At 38.5% G+C, this 24,934-nt stretch overlaps 1 protein-coding gene across 1 annotated transcript in view; it reads left to right on the top strand.

Moving 5' to 3' along the window:
- ITCH (itchy E3 ubiquitin protein ligase) overlaps positions 1–24,038 on the top strand; it is a gene marked incomplete at its 3' end in the record, with an annotated part of 29,202 nt that extends 5,164 nt beyond the window's left edge. The window contains exons 5-22 of the mRNA XM_079543550.1: positions 1,095–1,264; positions 2,425–2,659; positions 3,874–3,969; positions 5,360–5,534; positions 6,582–6,648; positions 8,473–8,557; positions 10,097–10,225; positions 10,833–10,905; positions 11,855–11,926; positions 13,631–13,719; positions 14,329–14,488; positions 14,764–14,897; positions 19,519–19,659; positions 21,449–21,569; positions 22,321–22,425; positions 22,612–22,708; positions 23,226–23,298; positions 23,939–24,038. Of these exons, the coding sequence (XP_079399676.1) occupies positions 1,095–1,264; positions 2,425–2,659; positions 3,874–3,969; positions 5,360–5,534; positions 6,582–6,648; positions 8,473–8,557; positions 10,097–10,225; positions 10,833–10,905; positions 11,855–11,926; positions 13,631–13,719; positions 14,329–14,488; positions 14,764–14,897; positions 19,519–19,659; positions 21,449–21,569; positions 22,321–22,425; positions 22,612–22,708; positions 23,226–23,298; positions 23,939–24,038 (2,122 nt within the window). The remainder of the gene's footprint in view (positions 1–1,094; positions 1,265–2,424; positions 2,660–3,873; positions 3,970–5,359; positions 5,535–6,581; positions 6,649–8,472; positions 8,558–10,096; positions 10,226–10,832; positions 10,906–11,854; positions 11,927–13,630; positions 13,720–14,328; positions 14,489–14,763; positions 14,898–19,518; positions 19,660–21,448; positions 21,570–22,320; positions 22,426–22,611; positions 22,709–23,225; positions 23,299–23,938) is intronic.
- Between the last annotated feature and the right edge of the window lie 896 nt (positions 24,039–24,934).

The raw sequence follows: 24,934 nt of genomic DNA, 5'->3' as shown, positions 1-24,934 counted from the left end.
GCACCATTGTCTTAAAATGCCTGATCTAAGTCCACAAAAGATAATAGGTTTTACTTCTGACAGTAAAATTCAAACAGAAGCAGTACTTACTAGGGCCAAGGGAAAGTGAGGCTATAGTTCTTGCAGACTTCACATCCCCAGTGATTTGCACATCATGGTCATTTACTTCAGGGTTGTAGCACGGTGTAAATTGTCACATGTAGCACACCTAGTCTGGGGCAAAGGTACATTTGACATGGATATTGAGGTCAGACGTGGGTGATTCTACTTGATCTCTTATGCGTTGTGGTTTAACTAGGCCTACCTACTACCTACTGTGTTTTTATAAGGATGTAATTTTAAAGGCATTGGTCTGAAATGAAACCTGTGTTTTTATTGCTTATGGCCTCTGTATTTGACCTGCCAATCCACTAGGTAACTAAATGCTTTAGACATAAAGGTGTAGGTGCATTTATCTCCGCTCAGTGGGGTACAAATGTATCAGACTAATACGCTGCTAGGTACTGACTGGCACAGAGTGAATGAAGGCAGCTATTTCAAGTTAAGTGCTTGAAAAGTTGAGATGCTGCTTATTATTTCATAGCTCCTCTTCAAAATCTTAATGCTTAGTCCTAAGTTCTCTTAGCAATATCCAGAACTGAGCTTAGGGGGAGAATCTGCGTGCGTAGTTAATTTGTCTAAAATTTTCAAGCCGCCTGTTTGTTCTGAACGTATGCTTACCATGTGGAGCCAATGCATACAGGCTGTTCTACAGTCTTAATCAACTTCCCATCTCATTAGAGACTAGTGGCATTCATGGGAGGAAAAGGTTGAGCAGCAAAGTGCAGAGGGCCTGAAGGCAGCTGTATTGAGTTGGGTAATGAAAAAGGAGATGTCCACAGCGGCTGTTAGTACATCTGCTTCACTCCGTTTTCATCTCGTGTGCCTCGGGTAAATTCTCAGAGTGTTTATACAAACCCATAGTTTTTTTTTTATAATTATCATGAATGTAAAAATCTTATCTAGCCATAATTATTACATTCTCATTTCTTTTATAAAGCTTGTTCTCATCCATAGACTTAGTATAGTTCTCCTTTCTGTCTTTTCCTACAAAGGACTAACTCAAATGGCCTTGAAAGCTCTGAAGATGCTGCTTCAAATGAAAACAAGACTGTTAATGGCAGTGATTCTCCACTACTCACCAATGGAAGCTGCAAACCTTCTCGACCTCCCAGGCCTTCCAGACCACCTCCACCCACACCCCGCAGACCCCCATCAGCAGCTGGTGCGTATTCTAGGGCCAGAAATCCACTCAAAGCTGTGGATTCTCTGTACAGTCTGAAAATGAACATAATGTTTCCTGATGCATGTTTTTAACTACAATTTTTTTCATAGTAAATTCTTGGGTATATAACTTCTGTTTGAACAGTTTGCATTCAATATCACTGTTCCTCTTATGAGTAATTTCTTGTTTCCATGACTGATAAGTGATGATTGTAGTGATACTGCTAAATATGTTGGAGCTGGTGCCAAAAGAAGATGAGTGAGTGCTACTGTTGCATTCGGTTAATTTTAATGAGACCTGTGAACAAACCTGCTGAAGGACTTACAGAACTGTCTCAAGTAGATAATGCTGGGGCTTGGAAGATTAGTAATTTGTTTCTACAGTCCAGGTTAAATTATTTGAAACAGCAGCACTTCAAACATTGATTGCATGAAAATAGATTTGTTTTTTAGTCTGTCTTATAATTTAGAAACTCCAAAACTTTAAGACAATGCTGGGTGTTTTCAGGTTAACTCCTCCATGTGCATACACTACTGTGTGTTTTGGTGATCTCGTTGTCACAATTGATAAATGCTGAGGATGGATGGAAAAGTAGGCTGCAGTAATGCAGAAAAGATAAAGGCAATGTAGTTTAGTAATAAGAGTTGTGTGTAGTTCTTAATACTGCCTACCAAATGGCCTGCATGGGGAAAAACATCTCATAGCATTTAAAGAATGCATGTATTCTCCCTTCCACAGCCTTAATTTGCCCACATTGTGTCAAATCTCTTCTTGAAAATGTGCATGCTGCCTCTTGAATTGTTGCAAGTAATAATTGGGAAATCCATCAATGTGAGCACGTGGTTTTTTCTTTAGAATCATCTCATGTTTAGAGAATGCAGACAAGTTGCTTTGGTGAATGGCTTTTCTTTGTAATATCAAAGCTGTGCGGCTGATAGGAGTTCTTGGACTAAAGCATTTTTACAGAGTGCAGCTAAGTTGCCTTTTTTAAATTTTTTTGTGTGAAGTAGGAAATGTGGCTGTATGTGTGCCCTACTTCAAACTACCACCTTCTGCACGTTTACTTTTGAGACTTACAGATACTGAAATAGGTTATCAATAAGGAGAGAAATACCAAGTAAAGTTTTTTTTTTTTTCTTCTGACATGTCTGGCGTCATAGGAAGTGTGAATGGTTCTCCATCCACGTCCACAGAGAATGATGGGGCCAGTGCAGGTTCACTGGCAGGCACAGCTGCAAATACATCTTCAGAACCGAGCCCTGAGGGGGCAACAGCAGCAACAACAGCTTCTGCAACTGCTGCGCTCACCACTCCTCCAGTATCAAGACAAGTCCAGCCAGTAAATCCTCCAACTCAGGCACTAACTACAGTCAGTCAAGGTCCTCTTCCACCTGGGTATGAGCTTAATGAATTTTTCAGCTGACATTTCTGTTTTCTTCTTTTAAGCATACCAAATTACACGTAACATCTATCTTTTTGCTGCATAACAACAATTCCCAAAAGCTTTTAAAGTGAAGGTTTTCTAAACTGTTTGACCTAGTAGACTTTCAGGGATGTGTGTGTGTGTGTGTGTGTGTGTGTGTGGTTTAATCAAGAAAGGAATCAAATTTTAAGTAGTTTTGATGTTTGTTGTGAACTGCTAATTCAGTGAAACAGAGGTTTTAAATAGTGAGACAACTTGCTGTCTTCAAATTAGAAAGAAGTCAAATGGTAAGAAACATATAAATAAGTAGAAGGAAAGTTACTGTTGCAGGACATAATCTGCTATGTGGCTTTAAACTTCATAGTTCATACATTGCACCTCTTGAGAGCAATGTGGGCACAGTGAGGTATTTCATACCCGTGTGGAGTTTGTCAGATGATTGGTCCCTTGCCTCAAAGATATTGTTTAGATTCTGAACTTTGTCTTTAAAGAATAGAACTGTTTCTGTACTCTGAATGAGGGAAAGCAAAAGCTTCCTAATGTGAGTGGTGTAATAGGCGAATTATTACCTGCTTTAATTTGCCTGCAGTTAAAGCAATAGGTGGATGAGGTTTGGATTATTACCATGCTTACAGGATAACTGTGAAAGCAATTTTGAAAACATCAACTGTTGCTTTACCATTTTTATTTCATTAGAAATGGTAAATTACTGTGCATTTCCCTCCATGATACATTTGGTACAAATACTGGAGTAAGTCCACATCCCAAACGCTGCGTATTCAGAAAATGCAACTTCAGTGCCCTTATGCTGAACTGCTGATATGTGCTGTGTGCAACGTTTGCATAATTTGGAGATTCAAATTAAATGAGTATTAATCTAATAGGGGATTATGCTCCACTGATGATTCTGCTCAATGCATTGCTGATCTGTTTGATATTGAATACAAAACATTGCTTGCTAAGGCAGCATGCACATGCATGAATTTTGGCTTTAGTTTATCACAACCTGAAGGTGGTTGTACAGAAAATTTAAAAATTGTTATTCTAAATGCTACAAGTGTTTTAGTAAGAGAAGCACTTTACAAAATGAAATGTTTCTCATCTTTTACTGTATCCTTCATGCTGATGAGCAGCTGGAGTAATTCCACCTTAAGATAGAAGTGATTAAGTGTCATTTTATTTTCAGCTGGGAGCAAAGAGTGGACCAGCATGGTCGAGTATATTATGTAGATCATGTTGAAAAAAGAACAACGTGGGATCGGCCAGAGCCTCTTCCTCCAAGGTAAGCCATGTAAAGGCATCTGATTGCCTTGGATGTGCCTGGACTGGGTGTATCTAAAACTGACTGTCAGTTTACTGCAGCTGGAAAGCGCATTTGTACATTGCAACATGAACAAGTGCAAACAATTTATCCAGTTTGTTTCTGAAGAGCTCTACAGTGTGGAAAGGAGTTGAATGTCAAAGATAATGAAATGGAGATTTCTCGTCAAAAGAATAAGCAAGTGGATGTATGCTGATAAATGGGTGAAAACAGTGGGCACTCTTGACTGTGAAAGATAATCAAAACCACAGGAGGGTATTTTGTGATTTAGACAACTGTTAGCCTGAGCATGAATGCCCTTGGTTACCTATTTATCCTGAGGTTATTGCTTACAGTCCTTTGATCTTGTCTTAGGATTCCCAGCTGTTAAATTACTATGCTCTTGCAAAGAATCTTTAGTTTTTAGGTGTTTCCAGCTGTTAGAACAGCCAGTGATGTTACACTTTGTGCAGGTGATATTCTTTCATTTGTTATTCATTTTTTTTTGTCCATACTGAAAGAAAAACACAATTGTTCTATTGCAATTCATTCAGGCTTAACTGATCCATGTGTTAGAGAATTACAAAGTAAAAGCACATGGGACAGTGAAGAGAATTAGATTTTAAAGAACAAATCAAGCTGGCAGAGAGTAAAGGGAACCTAATTGTTGTATTCGATTATTATTATTTTCATTTTTTTAATTTTGAGAGGATTTGTTACTGTATTATTAAAACTTACTCAAAACCATAGTGGTTTTATTCAAATTTGGGGATTGGATTGGAACCAGATGGTCTTTAAGGTCCCTTCCAACCCAAGCCTTTCAAATGTGAAGTTTTGTAAATAGTGTTGATGTTTGGGGACTGAAATATTGAGGGAGGGTGGGGGGGAGGGGAAATCCCCTCTCCCCAGCAAACAAGAATTTCTGTCCAAACAGATTGAACTTATTGAAAAGAGCATGAAGAAATCTTGTATTGTACCACTCGGCTATCTGAGTTTTTCTTGTCTTTATGAGAAGCCTGCAGATTATTGTCTTATAGATTGGCTGGGGTAAATGCAGTAGTAACAGTACATTATTGACAGTGTTTGGTGTAGCACTTGAAAGGTAGGTTTCAACCTTTCAGTGCTTAAACTGGAAGTGCAGGAATTAGAATGAATCTGAGTTGGGAAGAACATAGAGGGGATTACATGTTATTTTAGCTCTTTACATAGCATTAGTGGAGAGTAAAAGATGAAAACCACATCTATTAATGAGCCTGTGCCTCAGGTCTGCTTCCAAATGTAATGGCTGTTTGCCTGTACGTGCTGCTGAACCATTACAACTGGCTGCTCTTGAGAACTCGCAGATCTAATTTTATTTTTAATTTTTTAAAAGCTGGGAGCGACGAGTTGACAACATGGGGAGAATTTACTACGTTGACCACTTCACGAGAACAACAACGTGGCAGAGGCCAACGTTAGAGTCTGTCCGAAATTACGAGCAGTGGCAGCTTCAGCGCAGTCAGCTTCAAGGAGCGATGCAGCAGTTCAATCAGAGGTTTATCTATGGGGTAAGAAACGCAGTGCCGACTGTAAAAGCTAAGAGAAGCATCTTTTCCGAGTTCTGAACCCATTATTCTCTCTTCTGCAGATTGAAGCTGGGTTGATACGATTGTTTTGAGTCTGTTTGTGGGTGACTTCTTCTGGCAATGATTCCAGCCTTCATTACAGTTTATTCTTGAGATGTATCGTAGCTTTGAGTTTGTGGCATGGGATGAAGTAGTAATTGGTAACCTTGGCCCATGTCCTTGCAATGGCTGTAGACAGCGTGATGGTTTTTGCATATATATAATATATATTACAGCTGAATATATCTGATGTTCTTTTTAAAATTAATGTCTAATGTTGATAAAATTAGTGCTGTTTTATTTATATTGTGTCTTGCAATGGCTTAGCCAAAGACTGGGAAGGAAGGCAGGCTCACGGGACATGTTTCTACTCTGGGTGAAATGAAATGAATGTAATCAAGGCAGAGGAATTGAAGATAAACCTTCCAGAATTGCAAGTGTATTGCTTGCCTCTGAATAGCAGGAGTAATGCCTATAACAGTAGGTGCAGTGCCTCTGAAGTAGGCTACAGAAACTGAAATGCTACTAGCCTGTCAAGAACAGAGCAGGTTCTGAGTGGTGGGGAAAAGAGTACTGTACGCAGGAATGAAGTGGCTTGCTTTCTGATTATTTGGGGTAACACTGTACTAATTTCCTTCTGCTTAGGCAGGGGCACTTCACAAAGGATAATTATTTTCTTGGCTCTGCAGTTCATGAAGCATGCCAAGGGCTGTAAAATTAGCTAACAGAAGAGCTTAGTACCAGGGAATAAGTGAGGCCAAAGAAAAGACCAATTTGTAATGAACTGCATGCTGTCTTTGCTTGCAGTTTCCACTTTTTTTTTTTTTTTTTTTGAGGAAAAAAAAAATGTTGGCATCTTTAGTTATGTGTAAAATCAACAAAAATGCATATATACTTCAATAATTTATGATGGCTGCGTTAGAACATCTGGAAAGCAAATGGATGGTAGCTGGCCATTATTAATGCACCATTTGTTTGTGTGACTTGCAGAACCAGGACTTTTCTTCCACTCAGAACAAAGAATTCGATCCCCTTGGCCCACTGCCACCTGGATGGGGTAAGGCTGATTTGAAATAGCGTTTTGTAAGGCAGTGTAATTAGACATTAAAGCATTAAAGATTTCTGCCAAGTTATTTTATCAGCTTTTCTAGGCTACTTTTGTTTAAATGAAAATCTAGATTATTTTTCCTTTCAAAATTAAATCCAATCAAGCGTTCTGTTAAAATGTCAAGTCCTGACAAGGATGTACAGTTCTGAAGTGCTTTAGAAACTACAGAGTATTCTGTTTTCTCTCAGAAATTATTGTGTCACAATAGCTTCTTTCACACTGTCATCCTATTTTTCACCACTTTCATTAGGCAGGGTTTACCCCCTCTCCCGCCACCCTGAGTATTTATTGCTCTGAAAAGCTTTTGTAATGACAACTAATAATCACTCCTGGACTTGTCCCTCTCCCTGGGATAAATGTGTTTGGTTTTGTACTTCACAGGTTTAACAGTTTACAGTGAATGCAATTTTTTGTGCATGTGTATAAAAATGTAAAATTTAATTCCTGCTATGACTGTGAAGCAGATGTGGGAACTCAAGTTTCATGATACACAGGCAGTGTTATCAGGGTTGTTTAATTTTAAAGCAAGTGACTGCCTGTCAGAGTTAGAGTTGGGATTTTGTTGTTTTGTTTTTCAAACATTACTTAGATTTCTGTTCTCATGTAGATGCAACATCACGCCATAACATTGTTGCGCTTTGTTGCACTACATACGCAATATTTCAAAGCGTGTTTTTCAGACTGATGTTGCTTGGGAAGCCGTGAAACTGCATTTCCATTTTGAGATGAATGCTGCTGCCAGTGCAGCTCCTGTAGACGAGTGTCTGCTTCCAGACTTCCCTTGTAAATTGGAGCTTTTTACCTATTGTAGTCAAACTTTGGCCTTTTTTTGTCATTTGTCTTCTACATTCTGCATGCCTCATAACTCCCTAAATGAAAATGGTGTAAAGAAATGCCAGATGATCCAGAAGACCAAATCCTTGCATTTATTGTAAACAGTTTAGAGTCATGGACATATATTTACCTGAGCAAAAACCTTGGAAACCACGTTCACTTTCATTTCCTGTCTGTTAGATGAGTATGAAAGATGATACTGCTGTTCACAAACCTTTGTACTCTCTTGATTCTTTTATGTACCTTTGCAGCCTCTTTTGTCTTCGTTGTCTGTATGGTTTGTGAATAATGTAGCAAAAATCAAAGCAGCTGGGATTTCTTGTGGAGAAAACAGCTTCTCTTTTTGCTTGCTTCCAATTGTTTTTTTCTTAGAGCTAAAAAAAAAGCATGGTAAAGGATCTTAATAGAGAAAATCATCTTATCTATGTTTTAATTCTTATACATTTCTAACTTGGAAAAATACCTGAAAAAGCTTTTTAAGAAGTGCAAGAAGAAGGCCAGTGTGTGTAATGAAGGTGAATCTCTTGTGGTCAACTGTTTCCTTCCCACAAATGTTTCTGTTGTTATTATGATGTCCAGACTCACTGCTATTAGCTGCACAGTTGCAGACAGCTGATCTTTTCATGGTAAAAATTGAGATGCTAAGAAATTCTGCATGAACACCTTAAGTGCAGCCTTTCACTGGGGATGGGTGATGATGCAATTTCATATGATTATTAGCAGTTGGAATTATTTAGATAAACTCCTGTTTGTGAATAGCCTAGTAAGGCATAATGTCAATGAAAGTGAAAAGCTGTTGTGTCAAAGGAGGTATGGAGAAACTTGGACACAGGTGGGGCTGTGGCAGGCTCTGGTAGTTGGATTTATTTGTTTCATTTAATGTTTCAACAGTATGGTAACCTAGGTCTTGAAATTTATTTTCCTTTTGTATATTTTTAGAAAAGAGAACTGACAGCAATGGCAGAGTGTATTTTGTCAATCACAACACACGTATCACGCAATGGGAAGATCCTAGGAGTCAGGGGTAAGAAATCAATTGCAGCTTCTTGTAAATCTGAAGTGAAAATGTAACAAAGTAACGATGATGAGGGCTAGGTGATGCTGCTTGTGGCTCAAACATAGGCTGTCACAGAATCATAGAATGGCCTGAGTTGAAAGGGATCTTAAAGATCATCCAGTTCCAACCCCCTGCTGTGTGCAGGTCGCCAACCAGCAGCCCAGGCTGCCCAGAGCCACATCCAGCCTGGCCTTGAATGCCTGCAGGGATGGGGCATCCACAGACTCCTTGGGCAACCTGTTCCAGTGCCTCACCACCCTCTGGGGGAAAAACTTCCTCCTAATATCCAGCCTAAACCTCCCCTGTCCTAATTTAAAACCATTTCCCCATGTCCTATACACAGTTCTCAGACGGTGATTTTTAAAGGATACCACTGAAATGGAGATAGTCAAAAATATCACAGAGTAATAATAGAGTTAGCAGGAAAATCTTGGTCAGCAGCAATGAGTTAATTCCCCAGAACAGTTCCTACTATTTTTATATATTGTATGTATATTTGTATTCCTGCGGGAGAGAGAGAAGGATTTCATGCATCCTGTGATGTAGAAGATTCTGAGTCAAAATATTGTTTATCAAACAGACAATAGCAAAGAGATAGAGATGAAAACACAAACTCCAGGAACTGCAGCACTTCCTCCTTATCATTTTTTTAAATAAAAAAAAAAAATACTACAAAAGAGAAACAAAGAAAACTTGAGACACCACCACAAGTAATTGATTAGTGTTATTACTATTTAGTTTGGGGTCCTGTTTCTTTGTCTCTCGGAGGTAGGAAGTGAAGAGTGAAGGATGTTTCATCCCAGATTTTCTGAGTGAGATGAAAATTTCCACCAGGTGAAACAACTTCACCTCTCCCTTACACAAGAGGAAGAGAAGTGGAGGTGCTAATAGCTGTAGCCAGAGACGACGGCCTTTCTGTGCCAGGCACATCTGCAGCAGCTAACTGAATGGAAAACACTATTATTTCTAATAACCACCTAAATTTATAGCTTGAAACATGATCCTGCAGTGTCTTTCCATGGGGGAAGGTCTCTGGGAACACATTGGTGGATACTGCTGAAGATTTCCAAGTATTTCAAGATACACTTACATTGATATCAAACTTGAGATGGAAGTTGTCAAAAAATTACACAAGAGCACTGTTTGTATTTCCTTTATGTTCTTTTATTTTTGTCATTCTGAAACACTCAGCTTTTGGCTACTGCAATTATACATGAGGTAGCTAAAGCTATTTAGTAAGGCAGTGTCAGTTTCAGGAGTAAAAATGACAGTTTCTATTTGCTGTTATTCTAGATAATGCAACCGAAAGAGCTAAAAATTTGTTTAAACAATCACTGTGGTCTGAGAGCTGACTTGAAAATTGGAGAGAACAGGACAGAATAAATGGAAAGTTTCTCAGCCTGCACTTCTAGACGCACTAAAATTATTACTGTATCCAGTCACTGGTCGGTTGCCTTAATTGTGTTAAGCTGCATGAAGTTCCCATGTGTTTTCTTGTACTCACAGTCAATTAAATGAGAAACCCTTACCTGAGGGTTGGGAAATGCGATTTACTGTGGATGGCATTCCGTATTTTGTGGATCACAATAGAAGAACCACTACATACATAGATCCCCGCACGGGCAAGTCTGCTCTGTAAGTGTTGACTACTAGCTTTTGAATGTGAAGTTCAACAGCCATCAGTTTTGAAAATTTATTTCCTCTTTGTTTTGTGTACAGGAAGCTTTTCATGTAACCTTTTTCTTTTCCTTTTTTTTTTTTTTAGTCCACTGATAACTCCTCCTGAAGAGGAGTGTTTTGAACACTTCAGAATTCCCCTTGCTAACTAGTAGATATGACATGAGGTTTATTGGTATTTCTAATGACCAAATCCCTTTCTTCCATTTACTAGTCTTTCTTTTTGTAAATACACTTTTTCTTTCTTTGCATTTTAGGAGATTAAGTGGAATTAAAACCAGAACTTAAGTACAAACTTAAATTAACCAAATGGTCAATGACATTCCATTCTTCTTATTACATTTCTAAATACAATTAATAGGTAGATACTGTTGAAAAAATACTGCATTTACACTTTACTGTTTACAAAGGAGAGGTTGTTTTAGTTTAAAAATACAAAAAAACAACATTCTCAAGTGAAAAGAAAGCCAACTGAACCGTGTAGCTACATAGATAATAAATCAGCAGACTTTGTCTTAAATTATGGAAACACTCTTGAAATTCTTTCTTCTTGCATTGGTTCCAGAGACAACGGGCCCCACATAGCCTATGTTCGGGATTTCAAGGCAAAGGTCCATTATTTCCGATTCTGGTGTCAGGTATGGATTTCTTTATTGGGAACATTTGTTTGCTTTTTTGTGTTCTGCTGACTTGCTGTGAATGAACCACTTATTCAATGCTCTACAAATAAGATTAATCAAATTAAATTAATTAACCTACTTTAAGTGAATTTTAAAAGGGGAGAAAAAACACCAGGCCTGTGTAAACTGATGGAAGTGGGAAGGCAGCTTTAAAACTTGGTATAGAAAACCTACATATATTTACAGTTTATTTTGCAAGCTGCTGAATTTAAGAGTGCAGTTTTCCTTACGCTGTTAAGGGGATGTGTGAAAGCACAGTATTCTGAAATATGGTTAATACACGATGTAGTTTCTGCATGAATGCTTCTGAAAGAAAGAGCAAGATGTCTGGCACAGAACATGTATGTCTAAGCTTGGAAGAATATCCTATGTTACAGATTGGAATGGCCTCATGTAGGAGCAAATTGCACTGTTAGTCTTGGTCCTTTAAATTCTGTAAACACCATAGGATTATGTATCTTGGTGCCTTGGAAAAAGTCTTTGTTTTAACTGGTTCAGTTTTCAAAAGTCCATGAATTATAGTTTGAAAAAGCAGAGTGGAGCCTAATTTTTCACCTTGCACAGAACAACCACAGAATGTTTTTTTTGTATGAAATGTTGTGCTGGAAGGCCTGCTGATTTAGAGTACGTATTTGATCTTAATGTTTTCCTACGTTCTGGCAGAGTACACTTTGAAGCTGCTCAAAGCAGGATCAGAAGACCTGTGTACCTTGCTGTAGATCTCAGCTGTGGAAGCAATTGTTCTTGGAATAAATTGAAGTAAAAGTGTCTTGATTGCTGGCTGCTTATATGGATTAGTGACATTTACCTTTACCTCTTAAAACAGTGTCTGTAGTAAACTACAGTTAAAACAGTATTAGAAACATGAAGTGATTGTGTATCTCACCTCTGCAAAATGTCATTTCAGCAACTGGCAATGCCACAACACATAAAGATCACAGTGAGCAGAAAAACATTATTTGAAGACTCATTTCAACAGGTATTGTACTAAAACATATTAGTAGTGGGCATGAGAAGTTGAATTGAAGTAATCTGTTATCTGTGTGTCATTCTTAATGCCATGACATCTTAATAATGTTATTTGAATAGAGACTAACAAAAACTAACAGCATGCAGCCTTGCTTGTATATCTAAAGATCATGCAAAAATGTGAAATTGTGTCTCCAAGTGTCACTGTGTCCATGAAACAAATATAAATATATCTATATCTTATCTATCTGTTTATATATGTATATAAATTATTTATTTTTCCACTAAGTTCTTTAAAATCTTGTTTTGGGAAGAGTGCAGCTCCCCCTCCTCTGGAAGTTAGCGTGCTCTGCTGTGTTGGCACACTTATCCTGTGTTCCATAAGCACACTTTTGTACCAAAATGCATTAAGCTGAACTTGTCTCAGTGTTAGGGATCTTCAGATCTTCAGAAGAGTAATGAAGTGGTTGAAAGAAAACCAAAATGATTAATTGTATTTAAATTACTAGTAGCAAAATTTCACAATGCTTAGAGACTTAAACCACGCTTAAAATTTGTTTCTGTACAATATTTTTTTTTTAATGTGCTTTGGAGTTCTCCTTTTACTTTTTTAATGTTAATTGTGGCAATAATCGCTTCTGTTGCTTGTTAAATAGAAGCTGAGAGCAGCTGTTTTTCAGTCTGATAGAAACAAATTTGAGCATGCAGAAACAACATGAGAATCTGCTTGGTCAAATAATAAAGGGGGCTAGTAGCAGACAAAACAAGCCCTGGAACTGAAAATTGACTCCAAACTAATTTCTAAAATTGCACTTTGTCATTTTATAGTAATTGTAGAAGTAATAAAATTATGTTACTACTATAAAGAAGCAAGAGAGGGGTAGTACGACCATGTGCATGTCAACAAACCTTGGAATGTTTACGAAAACATGCTGCTTGATCAGTAGTTTAGATGATGTAACCACAAAGACCGAACTGTAGTTAATCATTTGTCAGTAGTAGTTATTTGTGTTGAAAATACAGAATTTGCTGTGATGATAACTACAGGCTAGTAGAGATTTTAAAATAATTTTTTATCCAAATTCTATGCCTGTCATTGCAATCAATTTTTATTCTAGGTGGGGTTTTTTTTGTGTGTGTTTTCTCTTCACTGCTTGTAACTTGGGTGCCCCTCAGGTACCATTCAGTATTGTATTTTAAAGATCCTGAATGTATGTGCTTTGGCCCCGTGTTATTTTTTGGCTGTTTTTTTTTTGTCAGGTACTTATGTGCAGGCTGTTGGCCTAAGCATGCGTCTTTGATTTGCAAATTATTATTTTTCTTTCTTGTTAATTTGTGGAAGTATGTTTGCTACTAACCCCTCAATGAACGTTAGCTATCAGGACAAACTTTGTTACAGGAAGGGCTGTTAAGCAGTGAAATGGGCTCCCCAGGGAGGTGGTTGAGTCACCATCCCTGGATGCGTTTAAAACTGTTTGGATGTGGTGCTCAGGGCCATGATTTAGCAGAGGGCTGTTAGAGTTGGGTAGGATGGTTGGGTTGTGGTTGAACTCGATGATCTTTAAGGTCTTTTCCAACCTGAGCAATTCTGTGATTCTGCTATTTCATGAATTCATGATTCGTTGAATGCTGCTTGGTGTAGTAAATAGTAATATGCCAGCCAATGCTTATAGGTGTTTTCTTCACGTAAATGGATTGTTTTTCTTTTACTAAGATAATGAGCTTCAGCCCTCAGGATCTGCGGAGACGTTTGTGGGTTATTTTCCCTGGTGAAGAAGGCTTAGATTATGGAGGTGTTGCAAGGTAAGCTGAACTAAAATGGCAAATAATGGTTTTTCCTGCAAGCTTTTCTGAAGGCTTCTCTGAAGTACATCCTTGGACTGCAGTGCTTTCAGAATATTAGCAAAACTCATTCCTAATCTTTCCTTAGAATATCACTGCATGCCTTAAAACTGTTTAAGACTCTTTTCACTTCACTTTAGGAATTGCTTTAATCTGTCTCAACAGATGCACAGTTTATTGGCTTTGTCACGATTGTTGATAACCACAGTGGAGGTTTACTGAAAATGGGTGGAAATCTACTTTCAAGTCAAACCTCTTACGTGAATGTAATGAGAAGAGCATAAATTAATTAGCATTGCCTAAAAGTTTACAGTTTAAGCCCATGATAGCATTTTAATTGCCTGTTTAAAATGAGGAGTCATTTTTCACACCACTGATGGTAGGATAACATTGTAACTTTGCTTACTAAACCATCATTTTTGTTAGTTTCAGTTCAGTGTAGCCATACTTTCTGGGAAAGAAGTCAGCTTGACTACTTGTATTGGCAAGTTTCTAGGTCAACTTTCAGCTTATCAGTTCGTTCAGCTCATTTTTAATCTTTTGAAATGTACTTTTTGTTTGTGATTTCAGGGAATGGTTCTTTCTGTTATCACATGAAGTTTTGAACCCAATGTATTGCCTGTTTGAATATGCTGGAAAAGATAACTACTGCTTACAGATAAACCCAGCCTCCTACATTAATCCAGACCATCTGAAGTACTTCCGTTTTATTGGAAGGTTCATTGCCATGGTATGTTCAAAAACAAAAGTTATTTCTGCAATTTTTCCTTTAAATATTTTGTCATCAAATGAATAATTAAAAATGCATCTTTGAGCTAAAATTTTTATGAGGTGTTTGGGTATAACTACTATGAGTATAAATGAATCAAATATATTAGCAGCTGTAATATTCTGGGTTGCTCTAATATTGAGCTCTCATATTTTGTTGGTTCACAGTACAGAATGTTGTCATATTGAGTATTCAGTCATCCTTTGCATTATTTTGTCTGTTTTCATGTTCTTCAGGCTTTGTTCCATGGAAAATTCATTGACACTGGTTTCTCTCTGCCGTTCTATAAACGTATCTTAAACAAGCCAGTAGGACTCAAGGATTTAGAATCTGTTGACCCAGAGTTTTACAACTCTCTCATCTGGGTAAAGTGAGTTTGACTTGATTTTGTTCTTGAAATGGCAATAAAATGTTTATTTTTTCACTTATGCCAGAAAGGAAATGTAAATTTATTACTGAAAAAAACCCAAACCACCAGTGAGCAGCAGGGTATGTCAATTACAGAACAGTAATGGAACTTTTACCCTCATTTGAGATACACAAATAATTAGATATGCAAGACTTCATTGCATTTTTAGTTCACTGGATATTCTACACAGCATCTTGTGTTCCATTATTACTATTTTTAAATAAATGTAGCTAGACAGAAGCAGTACTCTTGCATGCTGTTACTAATAACACAAGTAAATTCCATTGAACCTGGAAATCAGCGAAAGAAATCAGCAAAAATCCTGTCAGTAGTGCTTTAAAATAGCTGGTTTAGTTAGAAAGCACATTGGGACTTACAGTGACTTGCAGTTAGTAAATGTAGCTTATTATTTGCTGTCACATAATTCTTATATCAGTCGTAGCTGCATTTTTTACTGGACAGTTAATATCAAGGATTTAGAGTTAATTCTTGTATATTTTCTAGCTGTTGTTGCTTTTTTGCTCCAAGGTGGATGATTTAAGCCCATTTCTACATCTAGCCTTCCATGTATGCATTGTCAGTCATTTGTACGCTCTACATTCGTATTCTTTTTAAGTCCTCTTCACTCCTTTGCAAATTTCCTCTCCAGAGAGCAGTAAGTAGAAAGGATCTGCAGTTTATAGACGAGAACTGTTTTGGAAATGTCACAAAAAATACCACTTAGTAATAATTTTAAACAGCATTTAGTTTTAAGGCATTGTAATTCGGTACTAATTCTATAAGAGCAAGATTCGGGGGTTGTTATGCATCGTTTCTTCTAATAGCAGTGGTGATTTTCTTTTCCTGGCAGTTAAAAGCAGGAATTGGGGGCTGAGGAGTAGAAGGGACAAAAAGTCAGTTAAAACTTCTACTGCTATAATAATAAATAATAATTTTTTAAAAATCTGCAGAGTTAGGCTGGTTTATGTGTCTAGAGAGGTAAAACTTATTTCACTCCAGAACGATGAAGCGTTTTTTAAAAACCTTAGGAGATGAATGCATTTTTTAAAAGCAGAAACATGACAGACGAAAAGTAGTGAATCTCTGGTGATGAATCTTGGGAGTGTTATTGTAAGCAAGGAAGAAAGGGTGAGAGAGCTTTTGAGATATTTGCAAGTTGAAATAGGAGTTTTGGATCAGTTTTGAAAAAGTAGCCTGTTCTGTGCTGGGTAATGTGCTGTTAGAAGGTGTGTAAGTGAACGTTTCATTAGGAAACTTCAGTAGTTGGTATTTGAGTAAAGATGCCAAGAAATTGAGACCTGAAAGGGAAAAAAAGATGGAAGGCTTGATTCTTGTAATTAAAGAACCTCTAGTAGGTGTGTATTTCTTTCTTTATAAGAAGAAGACACCATTTGTTATCTGCAGCGTCTGATGCACGGACTCAGATGTGAATGATCCAAATCATTTCTTACAAGTTCTCACATCACTTCACAGGTTTTCTTTTTCTAGCTTTCCCATCCACCCCTACGACTTCCCCATCCACCTTTACATGCCAGCAGAGCATTCTACAAACACTCTTCAACCGTTCACACAGGCACTTCTCCAGTCAGAGCCGTGGGATGTTCGTTCTTCTAGAGGTGTCCTTGGTCCTCATGCTGTTTATCTTGCTCCACAGCTGCTGCTCTAAACAGTTTTTGTTGAATTCCCACAGTTATCCTATGACTCACTGGGTTTTAGAAACCAAACAAATACAGCAGTGAGAGAAAGGCAAGCTACAGGAAAGAAATTTACATTAATTGCTCTTTAATCAAGGCGCATGGAACTTGTGAATAAATTCTAATAAGTACCACGTGTAACAAAATTTACCTTAAGAACAATGTCAATCCATTCCTGTTCTGTGGAAAGTCTAAGAGTGAAGGAGTGGTATTAACCTTGTGTGAACATAGCCACCTCTTTGCATTTGTCTGTGCAGTACAGGTGAGCTGGGCACTTGTTCAGCACTATCGTTTGCACATTTCGAAGCAGTGTTTTGGGTTTTTTTTAATAACATCTGATAGATAACTTGAAGGTCTTTTGGTGCAGAAGTGTGTTGTATTTATTCTCTGTATAGTTCTTTTGATGCTTCTGTTACTGTAATGGATCAAAAGAGAGCACAGAGCCTTCTGCATATCAGTACTAAGCTGCTTGTCAGTGGCAGTGAAGAGGACTTGTAGATATTACAGATTACTTTTTCCCCCTCCTCACCTTTACTTCAACGTGTGCAGCATTACCAGACAGCATTCAGGTGATAGTTTGTGTGAGCTTTCCAAGTACAAGAAGTTTGAGTATGTTTCCAAGTAGGACCAGCAGTCCTACCAGGAGGAGCTTACACAGGAAGTATAGGGAGCTAGGAAACTCAGAACTTGTCCAAAACAGCTTTTGCATTTCACTCTAAATGTTAGTTTCAAATTCCTGGTTACATACGCTTTTATTAATTTACACTTAGTATTTTGAGGGGGTTTCTTTTTGGCTAGTTTGGCTGTTTGGATATATTTTTTTTTAACTTCTAGTTCATTGCCTCAGAAAAAAAAGCGATGAGGAAACTTAGGGCTGTAGCAAGAACTTTTCTGAAAGCTATCTCTAGCAAAAACACAAGCTATATATCAATTGCAGTGTCTGTACTGATACAGCAGTCTTCTAATCTGGAGTTCATGAAAGCTTTGCCCCTTTTTGAGTAAACACGGAAGCTTGTGAGCATTTCAGAGAAGAACCTTCAGACCTCTAAGCACTGTGCACTGAGCTCTACATGCAGAGGTCAGCAGCTGGACCTGCTTACCAGCACTGCTGAAGGAAATGACTGTAAGTGTGCAGTAAAAAAAAAATCACAGCTGGCAGAGTGTGGATACCATGTTATTAATCACCAAAAAAGCAAATGATGCAAGTTCCCAGGAAATTTTGCAGTAACGTGGAATAACTTTCTGCTCGTTTTTCTCATTTCCACTGTTTCAGAAAATCTGCAGAATTACTTTGTTTGGAAAGTCCTTGAGAGTTCATCTAGTGAGGCCCCTCTGCTCAAGCCGAGTCAGTTAGAGCAGGTGTCTTTCATTTGAAAGGAAGAAGTAATTTTATTTTGCCATCCATCAGCTCTCCTGAGATTTCATATTGTATTTTGGAGAGATGAAATTGAGAAGCACCGTTGCATCACAGCACTAAATACGGTAAACAAGGTGGTGTTTTCAGTATGGCTGTTTCTATGTTTATAGCTCAGGACACTTGCATTTTATGTTGGAAGTGTTCATCAAGTGGTGGTTTCACACCAGTTGTCAACAGAACACCACCACCCCATGCTGTCACTGCTCCTCCTCAAAGGAAGAGGAGGGAGAGAAAATGTGGTTGGAAAATAAATGAATGAAATGCTCATAGGTTGAGACAAGGACAATTTAAAGGAAAAGGAGGAAAAAGAAAAACATCAAGCAAAGGCCATACAAGGGGAGAAAACAATTATCCTCTGCTCATTATAGAATGGCCTGAGTTGGAAGGGACCTCAAAGTCCATCTGGTTCCAGCTCCACTGCTGCCAGCAGGGTTGCCAACCACTGGATCATCTTGTCCCCATCTAGCATGTCCTTGGACACCCCAAGGGATGGGAGATCCATCAGTAGTAAGCAGTGTTTGGCCACCCCTTGGAAAGCAGGACCTCAGTACGTGCTGTGCCCCTTCCCCAGCTGTTTGTGCTGTGTGTGGCATCACCTGGTGTGCAACATCTCTTCCGTCAGTGTAGATCAGTGCCCTGCTGATGGCCCTTCCCCCTCCTCTTGCCCACACCCAGCCTTGCTGGCTCAGGGGCTGCAGAGTTGATGCTGTGCCGGCACTGTTTGGCAGGAGCCAAAACGTGGCTGTGCTACCAGTGCTGCTCTAGCAGCAAGTGCAAAGCACAGCACCGTGTGGCTGCCGTGGGGACAGCAGCCTTGTCCCTGCCTGCCCCAGTACAGCACCCTGCGTGTGTGCATCGCTGCTGGGTAGGAGCACTTACCAACATAGACACTGCAATGTTGCACCTGTTATTCTGGCTACTGAACCATATAGGGAGAACAGAGATCCCAGCAGTGTTTGTTGAATGAAGGTTCTTCTTACTTCAAAGTCTCTAATGAGAAAATTCCTCTTTCTCAGGAATGCATTATTTTGTTAACTTAGGAGCTTGGGATGTTTTGATACGTTTACAAGATAGTCCCATAAATATACTGGAGTTGAAGATAATTCATTAAGCATTCTGAGTCTTTTTCTTCTTATCTGCTATTACTTGGCAAGGCAGCAGGTAATGAAACACAACAATGTCATTATTGAAAGGTTTTTGCATTCCATGGGCATTCCGCTTAGAGGCAGTGGGTAGTTTGTCAGCCCAGTGACACATGAATTTAAGGATGCTATCGTACCTAGTGCACAGTTTGCTTATGCACATCAGTGGGAGGAATCTTACAGAACCACAGTTATTGTGTAACATTTCCTTAACTTGATTCTTGAGCTCTAAACGGTTAAGAAAAGTCCTTATATTCTTCATACACATCAATTCTACTGCGTGCACAGTCTGGACCTGGTTATTTATAATCACGTTTTCTTCCTTGCAGAGAGAATGATATTGAAGAATGTGGCTTGGAAATGTTTTTCTCAGTTGATAAAGAAATTCTGGGTGAAATCAAAAGCCATGATTTGAAGCCAAATGGTAGCAACATTCTCGTGACAGAAGAAAACAAAGAAGAATATATTAGGTAAGATTAAGTGAAGATTTTGAAATACTCTTATCTCTCCTGTTTCTTTTATCTCAATCAAGAAAATACTGTCACTATGCAATATGAAGCATTATTGAAATTCTGTCTATGAATAATTACTGATGTTGGCAAAATGTGGCAATCGTTCAGATTCTGCGTTTGGAAGGAAAATATTGATGGAAATATTTAAAAAAATATATTACTATATATTACTTTTCCCAAAAGATTCAGTTTAGTAGAAGCTCCACTTGTTGTTTTTTTTTTCCCCAGAGATAATTTAGTTTAGCAGAACATCATGGCAACAAATGTGAATGGCAGTTCCCCATTGCACACATTATTATTCACATTTTGCCTTTGTAGACTGCTGATATTCTCTCCAGCCATTTATGCTGTTGCTTGTTTTTAGCCAAAGAACATTTTTGGATGCTTTTGTGGTAAACTCGAGTTTTTAAAAATGCATCGTTTCGATACTGGTTTCCATGTGAACTGCCCTTACAGTGCTGTTATGTCCTGGCATTTGTAACAAGGCAGCATTGTGAATAATGTGAAGTGTTGTACTGTCGTAAATGAGGAATTATGATATAGCAGCACCAGAAGGTTTTAAAGCAAGGAAAGGAGCCTACGAGTGATTACAGAAGAAAACCATGAGCTCAGGTGGTCTGGAGAAAAACTATGAGGTGCCTTGTCTCAAAAGATCCCCTCCTTGTCTCGAAATATCCCCAGTGAGCAGCAGTGTACAAGCTCTGCTTTAAGGTGTGAACTTCAGCATCGTCTTACACAGAGGATCTGCTCAAAACAAAGAGGAAACAAACAAGAAACCACTGCACACACGGCAGACATGAGATAAATTGAATCAGTAAAATTTTCCTCTTTCTTATGATGTGTTCTATGAAGGCTTTTTGTGGGAAATGTTTGAGAGATGAGAGAGTAGGAATTGCTTTCATGAGTCGTCCAAGAACATTTCACAGAAATTGTAACATTTGCAGAAGGAACATATTGGCATTTTGCAGTTGTGCAAAATACTGATTGGGGTGGAGAGTAAGCAGTATCTGCAGAAGACCATTCTCTTCTAGTTTTGAGGAACCCAGGGAGAGCTCGGATTGCAGCCTAAGTAATATTCTTCTGCCATACTCTGGGTCCTGTGTTACGTTCCCCAGAGTTTCATCTCTCCTTTAGATTCCAGTTCTCCTGACAGGTTAGGCTTGAATTCAGCATAATATCTGCTTCTCCCTGGGTTCAGGTTCTTTGGGTCTCCTGCCTGCTTTTCACCTTTTTGTTAATGGAGAGTGGAGTTTCTACCACAGAGCAAAGTTTCATGATTAACAGAAACAAATATGGAACTTTCCAAATGGACATAGTCGTTTCTTGGTAAGATAGCAGTCCTACTTATCTTCACCAGTACACCTGACCTAGATTTTACCTTGTCATGGATAATGACTGAGATTTCTGGGGACAATATTAGATGAATCTAGCTCTGCCTTTTTTTTCCTTCTCCAAATACCTAGGGACTGCTGTGCTCTCATTAATATCATCAGTGAGTAGATGCTGCCTCCTGTTTGAGCTTAAAATGCTTTCCGTAGCAGTGGTTGGAAACATAGGGTTTTAACTTCGAACTGTAGGCACAGAGTGAAGGCTGCAGGTGCAGTTGTACAGTGCTCTATCCCTGGAACTTCCCAGACTTTACGTAACTTTTCTTAACGTCACTTACGGTTCATTTCAGAATAAACTAACAAAGATTAACTTGGGTTGGCATAGCCCATTGTAAATTATCCTCCTGTATCTTCTACAGGCTGGTAGCAGAATGGAGACTTTCCCGAGGTGTTGAGGAACAGACACAAGCTTTTTTTGAAGGCTTCAATGAAATTCTGCCACAGCAGTATCTGCAGTATTTTGATGCTAAGGAACTGGAGGTAAAGGATTCTTTGACTATTGCCAGATCCAGGCTGTGACACATAGTACTTAAATTTCAGTCAGTGTCTGAAGAACAGAGTTCGTGAAGGCTGACAGTTCTGTTTTGAGAATGTGTGAGAGAAGCCTCGCGTGTTGGTGAGTGTTTGGTGAGTGTTTGGTGAGTGTTTGGTGAGTGTTTGGTGAGTGTTTGGTGAGTGTTTGGTGAGTGTTTGGTGAGTGTGTTCTTCACTTTCTTCTTCATAACCGACACATTTCTAGCACAAAGATTCTGCCAGTATAAACTTTTTGACTGATTGCTTTTGAAATCCTTGACAGTGAGTTTTGCTTGTGTTTAAAGAATGAGTAATTTGAAAGAAAGGGAGGTAAAAAGCAAATATCGGTGGATGATCACATTACTGAGTGGACCAGGTTTTAGCTACTTTTGGTCTCTCAAAATTATACTCTGAAGCAAAACATCGTATTTCTAGCACAGAATTGTATGGTTAGGCAGTGACAAAGTATACGTTCCTGGCTTGAATGTCTAAATACAAACATTTTCACAAATGGCTTTTCTATTTTGTGGTCTCTCCAGATTCTGTTTGTGAGTGGTTGTTATTATTTGCTGTGGAAGTTTTGAAGTTTAAAATTAAAAATGAGAACGCTGTGATTGTAGGTGCTTTGAAGTACAATAGAGTTTGAGTACAGTACTCTGCTGTAGAAGCAAAGCAGTAGCTTGTAGTTTCATGTTTTTATCCTTTTTCTCCCCTCAAGGTGCTCCTGTGTGGAATGCAGGAAATTGATTTAAATGACTGGCAGAGGCATACCATCTACAGGCATTATACCAGAACCAGCAGACAGATACTGTGGTTCTGGCAGGTTTGTAGACTGCTTTTTTCCTCAGAAGAGCACAGCAACAGCTTAGTGAGCAACAGTCAGAATTACTCAACAGATTTGTAGTGTGTAAATATAAATTATTGCTGCTAATCCAGCTACTCTAGGGTTGATGATGAAGTGAAAATGTAAATACTAAATTTTACATCAATGTTAATTATTATTTTTCAGTTTGTAAAAGAAATAGATAACGAAAAGAGAATGAGACTTCTACAGTTCGTTACTGGAACATGCAGATTACCAGTGGGAGGATTTGCTGACCTCATGGGTAACAAGCCCTCTTTAATGCATTTTGTACTTCTATTAATTCCTTTCTTTAATAAGGACCAACCTGTATATGTAAGGATATTTTTTATGAATTTTCATTGACTCTTCTTCCTAAGTCTTGCGTACTGCTAGAGCTGTGACAGAAAAAGGGACGGGGGAGTGTTAATGCCTTCCATCAGTGATTTGACAGATGGGTTGGACGTGGTCCTGGTAGGACAGCCTGCTCTGGGTATCCCTGCCTGATCAGAGTGGAAGGACTGGGAAAATTCCTTCCAGTACCAAAGCAATTATGTGATTCAGTGATTGAGTTTCTTTCAGAACCACTTCATATTTCTGCATTTGGCTACGTGGGTTTCTTCAGAGAGATGTAGGGAAAGGCAGATGTCTTTGGTCTCTGCAAGTAGTTAAAATCTTGCTTTCTCTTCAAGCCTTTCACACTCAATTGTCATTTGTCATGTATTACTACTGATACAGGTAGGCAGCTAGACCTGAGACTTAATTATTTGGTTTTTTTACAGGGAGCAATGGACCCCAAAAATTTTGTATTGAGAAAGTTGGAAAGGAAAACTGGTTACCTAGAAGTCACACCTGGTAAGTACATAGGATAAAATTCTGTTATGGTTCTGTTTTTACTGATGACAATCTACTTTGAGATTTTAGAAAGTGGGTAATATATGAAATTGGCTGAGATTGTGTGAAAGCAAAACACTGGGTTATGCCAGTAAGCTTTGTTGAGTAATAGTTGAACTTCTGAAAAACAGTTTTGTTGTGGAGCTGATTCCATTGTGAATGTCATGGATTTGCACACTACTGAAAAGAAAAAATGTAGTAAGTAGCACTTTTTTCCCAGGAGTTTGGGATTGATCTATCTTGGCATTGAAAACAAATAGGCACACTCGTGCTCCCTATTCGCTAGAGAAATTGTAGCTTCTGCTCAGTGTCTCAGTTACACTGGTGCTTTGTGAAAAAGCTCAAATTTTAAATTTCAAATACAAAAGAGAGATGAAGTGAGGCTTCTTACTAAGTGCATCACCATTTCTGGAAAATTATTGTTAGAGTGCTTGTGCTTTAACTCTACTTTCACAGATAAATGCACATGAAGGTACAGCTGTGTTAGAGGGTATAAATCCAGTTATCCCTCTAAACAGGAAAGTTGATATGCCTGTGTTCCTAGTGGATTTTTGGTGGTTTAAATAATTCCACAATAATTAAGGTTTTCCTTTGTTTTCAGTTTCAATCGCCTAGACCTTCCACCCTATAAGAATTACGAGCAGTTGAAGGAGAAGCTGTTATTTGCAATTGAAGAAACAGAAGGATTTGGACAGGAATAGCTGTGATTTGCACCTTGAAGAATGTGAACTCCACATGATGTTCTTCTTCACTTCTTCTGCTTGTTGCACACTTCATTGTAAAGTAGACTTGACTTGGATTTGTTTAACAACACTAGTGTGTAAGTCAGTGGATGTTATCCTGAGGTTTTATCCACATTAACTCTGGATTTCTACTGAGCACTTTCAGAAATCAAAAGAGCGGTCAGATATGGCTACAAAGGAGTTATGACCGAAGTAGAGATTTAATACAGCTTTGGGCTCTGCTTTGTTTTACCTTTCATTACTTAGAATGTGTCCTTAATGACTGACAGGTTTTTTAAAATAGTTTTGTCTTTCCTTTTTAGTAGCATATTTTGCTACTGATGTACTGGGAAGTTCATTAGTAGCTGCAATGCTGCAGCAACATCATAACCTCTTTACAGCAGTGTTATTAGAGCCGACTTGTGACCGTCCTCTGCCTACTGTGAGCAAATTCATTGCTTAAGCTATTTTTTTAACTCAAGTGTGGCTGGACTGTTTTTCCTTGCCTGGAGTCTGCTCACATGCCAGTGGGACTCAGACTGCTGTTAAGGGGATGTCAAACTGTGGCACAAATCCAGGGCGTAGCTTTGTTTTGTTTTTCTCACAGTCTTGCGAATTTCAGCAAAATAAACGTCTGCCCAAAGTTGCTGGAACGTTTGCTTGTGCCCTCCGAAGAGTTCTGATCTTTTTCTGTGTAACACATCTAACTTCTACGACTGTGTTAACGCTGTGGTTCTTCCCTTGTTTTGCAAAAGACGAGACCGCCTGGGATTGCACTGATTCAATTTAGATTCCCATTTGCAGACTGATGTTTCTTGTGGGAAGTGTTAATGGACATTATACTCAGTGTTATTCTTCCATGTTGCAGTCAGTTT

This window comes from Tetrao urogallus, assembly GCF_951394365.1.
Source record: "Tetrao urogallus genome assembly, chromosome: 16".
Lineage (NCBI taxonomy): Eukaryota > Metazoa > Chordata > Aves > Galliformes > Phasianidae > Tetrao > Tetrao urogallus.
Note: the sequence above shows the minus strand (reverse complement) of the source record. Positions and strands in the feature narration are given on the sequence as shown.